Source organism: Oncorhynchus mykiss, chromosome 6 (assembly GCF_013265735.2).
Source record: "Oncorhynchus mykiss isolate Arlee chromosome 6, USDA_OmykA_1.1, whole genome shotgun sequence".
Lineage (NCBI taxonomy): Eukaryota > Metazoa > Chordata > Actinopteri > Salmoniformes > Salmonidae > Oncorhynchus > Oncorhynchus mykiss.
The window spans coordinates 44,261,308-44,273,377 of NC_048570.1; the positions used below are offsets into that span (position 1 = coordinate 44,261,308).

The 12,070-nt window shown below is 42.8% G+C and overlaps 1 protein-coding gene across 3 annotated transcripts in view; it reads right to left on the reverse strand.

Annotated features, from left to right (window-relative positions):
• nf2a (neurofibromin 2a (merlin)) overlaps positions 1 to 11,079 on the reverse strand; it is a 61,537-nt gene extending 50,458 nt beyond the window's left edge. The window contains exons 1-5 of one of the 3 annotated variants that reach the window (XM_021606584.2): positions 10,242 to 10,390; positions 8,364 to 8,489; positions 8,039 to 8,161; positions 4,941 to 5,061; positions 1,687 to 1,770 (exon numbers count right to left, since the gene is read on the reverse strand). In XM_021606584.2, coding sequence (XP_021462259.1) covers positions 1,687 to 1,770; positions 4,941 to 5,061; positions 8,039 to 8,148 — 315 coding nt within the window. In that variant the 5' untranslated portion in view covers positions 8,149 to 8,161; positions 8,364 to 8,489; positions 10,242 to 10,390. Of the gene's footprint in view, positions 1 to 1,686; positions 1,771 to 4,940; positions 5,062 to 8,038; positions 8,162 to 8,363; positions 8,490 to 10,241 lie in introns of all 3 variants that reach the window. The other 2 variants (XM_021606583.2, XM_036980165.1) reach the window with 2 other exon arrangements.
• Between the last annotated feature and the right edge of the window lie 991 nt (positions 11,080 to 12,070).

Sequence of the window (12,070 nt, forward strand, 5' to 3'; positions counted from 1 at the left end):
TCCCACATGTTTATTAGCTTTGGAAAGCGAATTCATGTCCAAACCGTGAAAATAAGATCTGTGCAATGTTGTGGGCAATTTTTCCAACATCATGACACTTATTTGGAATCTGTGGCTCAAGTGGTTTGAAATCGCGAATATCAAACTTGAAAGTGCCTTTACCTCGTTGTCGTATACCAGTTAATACTACAGCGAATTTGTTAGGTTAATGTTAGCTGTCTGACTTTATTAGCAAGCTCATTTTCACACCATAAACTCAATTATTTGATCAGATAAGTTTCAGATCTCTGGCTAGCTAACGGGGAATTCGAGCCAGCTAGCAAGATACTTAAACTGTGCTAATACTTGTTCCACCACACTTTCTCCACCACCTCAACATTTCCAAATGGCAGTAGTTTTTCGGTTACAGCTCATGAAGTACGCTTCATCATCTTCTCACCCCCCCGTCTCCGTGGTCAGGCTTCTCACCTAACGTTGCCTCTTCGTTATCGATACTGTAACTGGCAAGCTGACTTTACAGAGCACACGCTGATGCTGCAACTATTACATTTGTTGGCTCTTCATTCTCAGTCGCCTGCTTCTCAGAATTATGTTAAGTAAACGATTGGCTGAGCCCTGGATACAGCCAGTATTGCGCCAAACGCGCGTCACTCGTTTGCTTACAGCCAGTAGAGATTTAACTCCCCACAAAAAAACTTCTCATCGGAACTAAACAAATCACGTAGGTCAACTATTTTAGATTCAATATAAAAAAAGTGACTAGTTTGCATCCCTGAACAATGTTTGTTTTTTGCTAGGTAGCGTTGGTCAGCTATACCTGTGCCAAAAGCCAGGTATTTTTCATTCAGTGGTAGCTTGTACTACATGGCAGATCTAGAAACTGATTAAACAGCATGATCATTACACATTGCACCTTGTGCCTGGGACAATACAAGGCCACTCTAAAATTTGAATTTGTGTCACAACACATGTATGTGAAGTCAAGAAAGTTAAGCAGATAAACTAAAAGACCATCAACTTGGACTTCTGATACACTGAGAGCATGTTACCGTTTCTGCCATGTCCAGTTCAAATGATCTGACAGGAGAGAGCTGGCCTGATGTGATTTGTGGATTAGAGATGGGATGTGTCCCAAATGGCACCCTATTCCATATATAGTGTACTACTTTTGACCACAAACATATGGCCATGGTCAAAAGTACTGCACTATAAAGGAAATCTGGTGAAATTTTGGACACAGGCTTGGTCAACAGTCGTCCTCTTTCACCCCCAGGATTCTAAATTGGCATTAGGTGGTGACGCGTGGGTACTCAGCCAACAAGCCCTTTGAGATGAATCAGTAGTTTCTCTGGAGGACCTCTGTCAAAACCTGCAACTTGTTGTTTAAGAGAATCCCTTTTGGGGGAATCTGGAGACAGACAGGTTTGGAGGGATGCAATCCTTCAGCAGAATGGTGTGGGGAAGTTAATTTGGAGAGTCTTTCTTTGCAAATGACTCCCAAGGCTTGCTGTCAGGAGGGTCTTTGAGCTTGGCACTGTATTGTTCAGCAGGGCTTTCAATTAATTATAGACGGATAAATGGATGGATAGACTGACAAACAGACAAGTGCATGGAATTGACAGATGGATGTGTGGACAGACAGGTATATTGATTGCAAGAGGAGAAAACAGAGTTAGTGATACAGACCTTGGCCTGGACGGCATAGGAGGCCAGCAGCACCGAGGCTTCAGGAGGGCAGTAGATCTCCTCTTCCAGGATCTTATTCTTCACCTGAATGGAAACAGAAGAGTGACAAAATCTGACCTAGAGTGTAGAACTCTTCTCTTACTCTTCGGATCAACCCAAAAAAACTACTTCAACTAATTACCAGTAAATTAGTTGAATTTGAAAAACATTACATTTCCTCAATCTACTACACACAATACCTCATAACGATAAAGCAAAAACAGTTTTTTTTAGACATTTTTGCAAATGTATAAAAATAAATGACTTTTATGAAATATCACATTTATATAAGTAGTCAGACCCTTTAATTCAGTACTTTGATGCACTTTTGGCAGCAATTACAGCCTCGTGTCTTCTTGGGTATGACACTACAAGCTTGACACACCTGTATTTGGGGAGTTTCTGGGGGGGAGCGTTGCTGCACAGCTATTGTCAAGTCTCTCCAGAGATGTTTGATCGGGTTCAAGTCCGTGCTCTGTATGGGCCACTCAAGGATATTCCGAGACTTGTCCCAAAGCCACTCCTGCGTTGTCCTGGCTGTGTGCTTAGGTTTGTTGTCCTGTTGGAAGGTGAACCTTCGCCCCAGTCTGAGGTCCTGAATGCTCTGGAGCAGGTTTTCATCCTGGATCTCTCTGTAATTTGCTTTGTTCCTCTTTTCCTTAATCCTGAATAGTCTCCCATTCCATGCCGCTGAAAAATCTCCCCACAGCATGATGCTGCCACCACCATGCTTCACCGTAGGGATTGTACCAGGTTTCTACCATAAAGGCCTGATTGGTGGAGTGCTGCAGAGTTGGTTGTCCTTCTGGAAGGTTCTTCCATGGTTCTAAACTTCTTCCATTTAAGAATGATGGAGGCCAATGTGTTCTTGGGGACCTTCAATTATGCAGAATTGTTTTGACAATTGACAATCCTGTCTAAGGAGCTCTAGGGACAATTTCTTTAACCTCATGGCTTGGTTTTTGCTCTGACATCCACTGTCAACTGTGGGACCTTATATAGACGAGTGTGTGCCTTTCCAAATCATGTTCAATCAATTGAATTTACCACAGGTGGGACTCCAATCAAGGATGATCAATGGAAAAAGGATGCACCTGAGCTTAATTTCGAGTCTCATCGCAAAGGTTCTGGATACTTATGTAAATAAGTATCCAGAAGTATTTTTCATACATTTGCAAACATTTCTAAAAACCTGTTTTCACTTTGTCGTTATGGGGTATTGTGTGTAGATTGATGAGGAAAATGTTTCATTAAATCAATTTTAGAATAAGGCTGTAACATAACAAAATGTGGAAAAAGTCAAGGGGTCTGAATACTTTCCGAATGCACTGTACAACCCAACTCACTTTTTAATTTAGAAATACTTATGTAAATATACAGTATTCAATCGTGTTACAAGCAATTTAATAACTTCACTGTTATCCAAGACATTTAATTTGTTCAATAACTTGAGATAATGTTTCAAAATATTTTCTTTATACAAGACTTTCGCATGTAGAAGCCACAATATATAACCAAGGATTGGCTACTTTAACATAGTAAGCTTATCAGGCTCTTTTGTAACACTACAGATGCTGGCAGTGAACAAGTTTAAGTTTGACTATACCACAGCCTTATTGAATACTCATTTCTAATTGGCTAGAAGGCCATTCTAGAATGGACATTAAAAGCAGATAACGAAGGAGTGGGTCTGTAAATATCAATCTATTCGAATGAAGGACTGGGTCGCATCTCCAGCAACCAAAAGATGAGAAAGTATTTATTTGCTTATAAAAAAATGTAATATCAACGGGGGGGGGAAGTATTTCTACCTGTAAATGTGTGCTTTCATATTGTTTTCTTTGGCAACTGTGGTATAATTATTTCCAAGATAATGTAGAAGGTCTGCGTTTATCCCGTACATTAAGGAATACAATAGACCACATTAACTGGAATGACACTCACTCTCACCGGGTGGCCAAAACAAACAAACTGAAAGCCACGCCCCCAACTCTCCATATAAGCTGCTATCGCTACATTGCTACATCGCTATTCAATGCGCATGAGGTGTTGAAAGCAATTTAGAAGCTGTCATTCAATTCCAAATATCACATTGATCTGTCGAATTTGTTTTCAAATCGGCATGGGGGGTATTTTATTTATTCGTTATTTTACCAGGTAAGTTGACTGAGAACACGTTCTCATTTGCAGCAATGACCTGGGGAATAGTTACAGGGGAGAGGAGGGGGATGAATGAGCCAATTGTAAACTGGGGATTATTAGGTGACCGTGATGGTTTGAGGGCCAGATTGGGAATTTAGCCAGGACACCGGGGTTAACACCCCTACTCTTACGATTAGTGCCATGGGATCTTTAATGACCTCAGAGAGTCAGGACACCCTTTTAACGTCCCATCCGAAAGACGGCACCCTACACAGGGCAGTGTCCCCAATCACTGCCCTGGGGCATTGGGATATTTTTTTAGACCAGAGGAAAGAGTGCCCCCTACTGGCCCTCCAACACCACTTCATACCATATATACCGGGGTATTTGGAAAAAGCAATGGGATAGTTTTTCAATATCGACAAAAATATATTTTATTAGCATTCTGGTAATATTGACCTTATACAGCCCCACAGTGGAGGTGTCATAAAACCTAGCGGTCAAACAGGAAAATGGTTCCAATCGTTTTCCACCTTTTATTTTTCCCATAGGGGATTTTACAAACACACATAAGGTCTAGCTTACCCTGGCGTGAAGTTCTGTTTCGGACAAGGTGACTTTTATAAATATTGTAGCACGCTCAAGGGTGTGGGGTTCCACGCCACCAAGTTCAATAACAAAACATGCATCAGCAGCACAATGGGGAGTTTATTAGAGATATTGGTACACTGGGGAATTCACCAATCACCTCACAGTCCACAAGCCGTTCTCGGTGTCCGTTCCGTTTTCCAGGGGTAATCCTCACACGCAGGTCCTCAAGCCAATCCGGTCCGGTATACAAGGGGGTTGGTCCGACAGTCCAGGTCACAACACATAGTTCTCTCACTCTTCATAACGCGCTTGGCTCTCTCCTACTCTGCCCCTTTGTGCAGGCTGCTTCCTCCTTTATCCCCAAGCACTCCCTGGCTTAACGACCTACAGCCTCACCTTGTTGGGGCAAAAAGTCCATATAAGGTTCGGGGGTGGAGCCAGCGACCTGCAAGATATCTCCCCTCAATTACCACTCCCCTCACCTCTCCCTGCCGTCTGCCACACATCCCCCCCCTCAGCTCCGACCGGGAGGGAGGGGCGGTCCAGCTCCCTAGAGCATCCCTCCTGGAGAGGGCATCGGCATTTCCATGGGCTGCGCCTGATCTGTGAACGACAGAGAAAGCAAAGGGCTGTAAGGATAGGAACCAGCGGGTGACCCATTTACTTATTCTGTGACATCCAAACCAGTGGTGCATGGTTCATTATGAGGGTGAAGTGCCGTCCCAATAAGTAATACTTCAGCGTTTCTAGCGCCTACTTGATCGCTAGACATTCTTTCTCCACTGTGGAATATCTTTGTTCCCGTGGCAACAGCTTCTGGCTAATGTACATGACTGGGTGTTCCTCACCTTCTTGGAGCTGTGATAGGATGGCACCCACCCGTTTCGGATGCATCGGTCTGAACCACCAGTGGTTTGGAAAAGTCCGGTGTCACCAGCACGGGTTCAGAACATAGTGCTCCCTTTAGGTCCTGAAAGGCTTTCTGTCTCCTCGGTCCACTTCACTTGGGCGGGCAGACGGCTCCTAGTCAGATCGATCAGGCTGGCTAGGGAGGCAAAGTGGGGAATAAATCTCCGGTAGTAACTAGTCAACCCCACAAAACGTGCGTACCAGCTTCTTGGTGAGGGGGCGGGGCCAGTCCTGAATCGCCTCCACTTTCTTCACCTGGGGTTTGACACATCCCCTCCCGATTGTGTACCCCAGATACTCAGCCTCCCGCAGGCCGAGCCAACATTTCTTTGGATTTGTTGTTAGCCCCGCCTTCCGTAAGGCCTGCACTACCGCGCTCACCTGGTTTAGATGCGTCTCCCACTCACTCCCATGGATCACAATATCATCGATGTATGCCGCCACGTACTTCCAATGGGATAGGAGAACCCGGTCCATCAACCTCTGGAAGGTGGCCGGGGCCCCATGCAGCCCAAAGGGCTGCTTCTTATAATGGAACAGTCCATCCGGGGTGGCGAAAGGAGTTTTCTTCCATGCCTCGGGAGCTAAGGGCATTTGCCAATAATCCTTTGTCAGGTCGAGCGTGCTGATAAATAGGGCTGTCCCTAGCTGTTCGATCAATTCATCAATTCGGGGCATGGGGTAGGCGTCAAACTTTGAGATTTTATTTACTTTTCTAAAATCATTACAGAATCGAATGGTGCCGTCTGGTTTTGGCACCAACACTATTCGACTCTTCGATTATATCAGCTTCCAACATCGTTTTTATCTTGGTCCTGACAGCCTCTCTCCTTGCTTTTGGTATGCGGTATGGGTCTCAACTTCACATTTTTTCCTGGATTCGGTGATGATGCTGTGCCAGATCGGTGTGTCCTGGTTCACTGGAGAACACATCCTGGTTTCGGCCGACCAACTCCCTCAGCTCCTGCTTCTGGACTTGGCTCAGCTGCTCCTCCATTGTCACCTCTGCCGGCTCGGTCTCTGTGGTAGCCTTCTTCGGGGAAATAGAGTAGAGTACATCACGTGCATTCCATTTCTTTAGCAGGTTCACATGGTAAATCTGGGTCAGATGCCTACGTCCCGGCTGTCCTGACCCTATAGTTGACTTCATCGGGCCAAAAACGTATATTCTGAGGTGGGGACCAACACCAACACTTTGTCTCCTGGCTGAAAGTCCCTTCACTGTGCCCATCTGTTGTACACCCTCTCTTGGGCCTCCTCGGCCTCCAGCATGTGTTCCCGTACCAGGGGCCACAGGGTTGCCATCCGATCTCTCATTTCTCCCATGTACTCCACCAAGGTTCAGTGGGGCGACCAAAACTCCATCAACTCCACCAAAACAGGCAAAATGTTTCAAACAGGGCATTATCCTCATTTTCACCATTATTATTCCAAACACATAGTGTGGAAATATATATAAAACACTGCACTGGGCCTTTAAAACCTAATTGATAAATGCGATTAGTTGAATTGGATAGCAGGGAGACCATTGTAACAAATCTCATCTCGCGTGAAGGGATAAGGGAATTGGGGATATGTCCCAAATGGCATCCGATTCCCTATGTAGTGCACTACTTTTGACAGGGCCCATAGTACTCTGGTCAAAAGTAGTGCACTACATAGGGAATAGGGTGCCAGTGTGTCAGTACTGGGAAGGAATTCCCTTCAAAGTATTAGGGCAGGGGAGAAAGGGCACTGTTAAAATGCAGTACATTGATTCCACATGGCTGAATACAATCAGAGAGGGACAATGGGAAAGTGTATTACTGAGAGTGCTCTGGACTGAGAGGGCTTTGGCTCTGGTGCTCACCAACCATAGCAGTCAAAGGAACTAGATGTGAAAGTTTGCCCTCTATTGGGAGTCTGCCTGAAGAGACCCGTGATATAACTTCAGAGAACAGTAATGTAGCTGCAGGTGTATTATATTGCCCATTTCAATGGGATCACTGGTCAAGTAAGTACATGAGCGCACACGTGGAGTATTATTACATTGATGTACTAAGTGCCTAAAGAGATAAATGTATGTGCATAGTGTTTCAAGATCTGTAATATACCTGTATGATTCTCACAGAAACATTTGAGAGCTTTCTATAAGTTAACTGACCAAAATTCCCCTAGGTATTTCTGAGATGATGAAAAACAATTTAAAACATTCTTTAAAACCTGCTAGCGAGGTGAGGCAAGCCACTGGAAAGATTGCCAACACATAAATCCATCTGTAATCCATCAGCATGTTCAGCATGTTCTGAGAGGCATGTCAGTTGGATTTGAAGTGTAGGACTTGGAAGAAGAAGTGTCTGTCCCAAATGGCACCCTATTCCTTAATTAGTGCACTACTTTATAGCAGTGTCTTGATAGGTGTCAATAGAGAATCCAAACCAGATTTTCTTAAGAGGCGGTCCAAAAGGGAAAAATGCATGCTTGTTCAAAGATCCTAGATGAAAAGTTTTGAAAATGAGAGGCTTTCATTATGTATCTCCAAAACGATTAATGATAATATCAGTGGAAATTACACTGACAAGAGCTACTCTCTTGGTGGCCTACTCCCATTTAAAAAAATAGCCTAGAGTTTTTACAGTGAAACATATGGATTGAGTTGATGAGAAAGAATGAGTGTGCCATGCATAGTCACCTGTAGGAAGAAGAGATGCTGAGTGATGTCCTGAACCAACTCCTCCTCTGCGTTCTCAGGGTAAAACTTGGCCAGGAAATTAAGGGTGATTGGTTCCTCCTTGGACACATCGTGGTCCAAAACCTGCAACAGAGACCAAAACAACATGGACAACTCAATTAGTCAGACAGTTTCTTGCCAGGCTCCTGACATCCCTAGATGTATGGCTGGTGAAGAAGACTACATCTCGATTCAACTCACAGTGTTCACAAACAATGTAAGGGACAGTGAGTACCAACCAGCACATCAATCTACTTCAGCAAGTCCATCTGTTGCTGAGATTTACCTTCTTGTCCATCTTGATCCAGGCTACAGTGTCTTCGACATCATACTGGAACCCGAAGAACCACGTCTCTCTCAGTCCCAGAGCCCGGCACACCAGATCAAAAAGATCTTTTCCCTTCCATTTGACCTGAAAAACAGGATAGCAGCGTGATAAATATGGGAATAGTCTCATGATGTGGGTGGAGTGAATGATTGACAGAGCAAATAGCATCTGCCGAGGGCAGTATGAAATAAAGCAGAGGGTAAGATAAGTCATAATAGTCATGATGAGAGTCATGAGAGGCGACAAATGCCTTTGCTCAGGCTGGACATAGACAGTCCATCTTTCATAAGCAGGGAGCCGCTAAAAGTATTTCTATAACTATTCAGATCAAAGAGGCATATCAGATGCACATTCATTCTCAATTAAAAATGCTTTCATCTCAGATTGTTTAACTTTAAAATGCACCAATAGAACTTTAACAGTACGCCAATTCAGGCTGAGCAAGAGAGAAAAGTGCCTAGGATATCAGCTCAATATGAGAAAGAAATTAAGGACAACTGAAATACAGTCAAGGTCAATTTAATAATGTACTTCAAAAATGCAAACACTCAATAATTACTATTTATCAAGCACATCATTTATAAAATTATCATCCAGGCACAGACAGTAATCTGAGCGAACCTGCAATTGATGTTCTGCAGGTCTGTGTTATTAGCAATTTCCAGTTCAGGCTCCCTCACTTGTTAAGTACTGATGGCCTTTCCAAGTTATTATAAACATAAGTGCATTCTTAACATAGACTAAGGCAATGTTAAGTTGACTGTTATGTTAGTCAATTGCACTACAGTGGCTGAAAGGCAAAGGACTAAAAGTAATCTAGGCCTATTCTATACTGTACATCTGCATAGGTATTATCCTAAAGCCTATAATTTCTTCTTTAGTTGGATTCGAGAACAACATCTACATTTCATTACCCTCTTTTGGTTAATGAATTGTATTGAAGTGATCTTAAAAAGAGTAACACAGAGGTTATCTATCTGCATACTGTTGTTTCCTCTTGTGCCTAATATGAAGAAAATATCTTGCAGATGTTACACTGTGAATGATTCTTGCATTACATGGTTATTGTTTTTCAATTACATAGCCTACTAAGTTATTGCTATTACACAGGTAGTTTCAAATGATGTAGTTACTGTAGCCCAGTGTTTCCCAACTCCAGTCCTTGAGTAACCACAACAGCACACATTTTTGTTGTAGCCCAAGACAAACTCACCTGATTCAACTCAATGAGGGCTTGATTATTAGTTTACAAGTTGAATCAGGTGTGCTTGTCCAGAATTGAGAAACAATGCTGTAGCCTATAGGGTCAAAGTAAAACAGGAGTGTCAGCTGTGTTTGAAACAGATTAAACTGACTGACACCTGTAAATTCTAGTGTGTCCCAAATGGCACCCTATTTCTTATGTAGTGTGCTACTTTTGATCAGGACCATCTGATCAAAAAGAATGCACTGCATAAGGAATAGTAGTGCCATTGGGACATAGTCTGAGGGATAGCCAAGAAGTTCAGGGTGATGTCATGCTGTTGAGTGAATAGAAGAAAACCATTTTATTTAACTAGGAAAGTCAGTTAGGAACAAATTCTTATTTACAATGACGGCCTACACCGGCCAAACCCAGACGACACTGGGCCAATTGTGCACTGCCCAATAGGACTCCCAATCACAGCCGGTTGTGATACAGCCTTGATTCGATCCAGGGTGTCTGTAGTGATGCCTCAAACACTGAGACACGGTGCCTTAGACCGCTGCTCCACTTGGGAGCCCGCAAGCAACGACATTATTCATGTTCGTAGCAACTAGGCTACACATTGACACATACAGAAAGGGAGCACACACCTCACAACTGAATTCCATGTCTGCATCCATTGTGGTGATCCTGACATTGAAGTTCTTGGCTTGTTTTCTTCTCAATGAGTTGAGTCCCATTTTAGCTGCTAAGGCACTTGCCATGTTGACAAACCCTCAATTTGTTTAGCTAGACTGACTATAACGTTAGTTATAGCTAGTGTACAGGTATAATGTGACGACAACAGGTGCACACAATGGCGTCATAACAAGAATATCATGTGCTTTCCCATTCTATTCGTAGTCTTTTTTAGAGGCTATTTATAATAGTCTAATAATAATAGACTAATTTACATACTTTATATTCAGTGTAATCACAGTTCTGCGAGTGGGGAACCTTAGGGTTGCGCCAAAACATTCGCAAGCTAACTTAGCTAATTTAGCTTTTTAGCTATAACTTCAGCAATTTACTGTAGCCAGATTTGTAAATCTAGATTGGTAAAATATATTCACTATGGCATTATCCAACACATTTTACTTCCAGTTGTGCTATTTGGATAACTAATTGGCTTGATATAGCGAGCTAGATCGCCTAGCGAACTTTCGGATGGGGAGCTTCACCTGTTTTGTAAACATACCCACGCGCTAACTCGTAAATTCGGTTCCGCATACTCGGAAACCGGGTTCCCCGTTGAAACAGTAATTTCGTCCTAAAGTAAAGTATCCTCGCACTAATGGAAGGTGATGTATGTCTTCTGAAACCTTTTAATTACAATAACAAAAAATCGGAACCCCATTAGCATACTATGCTAGCAGCTAACTAACTTCCTCATTCATTGAGGGCGGTCCTAACATATCTAGCTAGCTGTAATCAGAGATAGAAGAGGAAGCGAGACACCCCACTCGCAATAGTTTTTTTTGGGGGGGGGGGGGGGGGGGGGTCAATGTAAGCCAATTAACTAAGTAGACCAGACCCAGCTGCTATTGCGTTGGTGTCTACTGGAGATACACCCAATTAAGTAGACCGGAACTTACATTTTTTTTTCAATGGTTAATGACCTGAGTGACCAATCTTCATTTACTCACCATCTTTACTGTAATGTGAATATTCTTCTTTGGGTTGTAACTTGTGCATCCAGCGCCATCCTTTGGTTAAAAAATGCCAACAGATGAGAATGACATTGATCACACTGATATTTTGTGGCCAACAGTGGGCAATATATGGGCAGTAACAGAGTCATGGGTTCACTTCAGTCAGTTTGCAAAACATTTTTATTAGTAGTAACTTCAGTGTTAGTAGTAACTTAAGTGTAAGTACAACGGTAAAGACAAAAGCACTTAACCCAAAATGTTGAATGTACAGTACACTGGACCCAATTCTACATGAAGTGGAGATGTATCTGTCTTAAAAATCGAATTTCTATATGCAACGTTATGTTATGCCAATGAATATGCTGAATAAATGAGTTAATAAAAGCGAAAACATAAATGTTTATGTACATGACAATGTTTCTCCCAATCAGCCTGTCTGCTGTCACGGGGAATGATCGTTCATTTTCAAGCCTCTGCTTACTCTTCCTGTCTTTCCTCTGCTTACACTTCCTGTCTTCCTCTGTGTGTGTGTGTGTGTGTGTGTGCGTTACTTGGTAATTGTATCTGGAGAGTGATGAGGATTACCGATGCTGAAAGCTTCAGACTCTTCTCAAGTAATAATGTGCTCAAGAACTCACATAATAAGTTACATGGACTCACTGTTTGCAATAATAGTGTAACGTGATGTTTGAATGACTACCTCATCTCTATACCCCACACATACAAATCAAATCAAATTTTATTTGTCACATACACATGGTTAGCAGATGTTAATGCGAGTGTAGCGA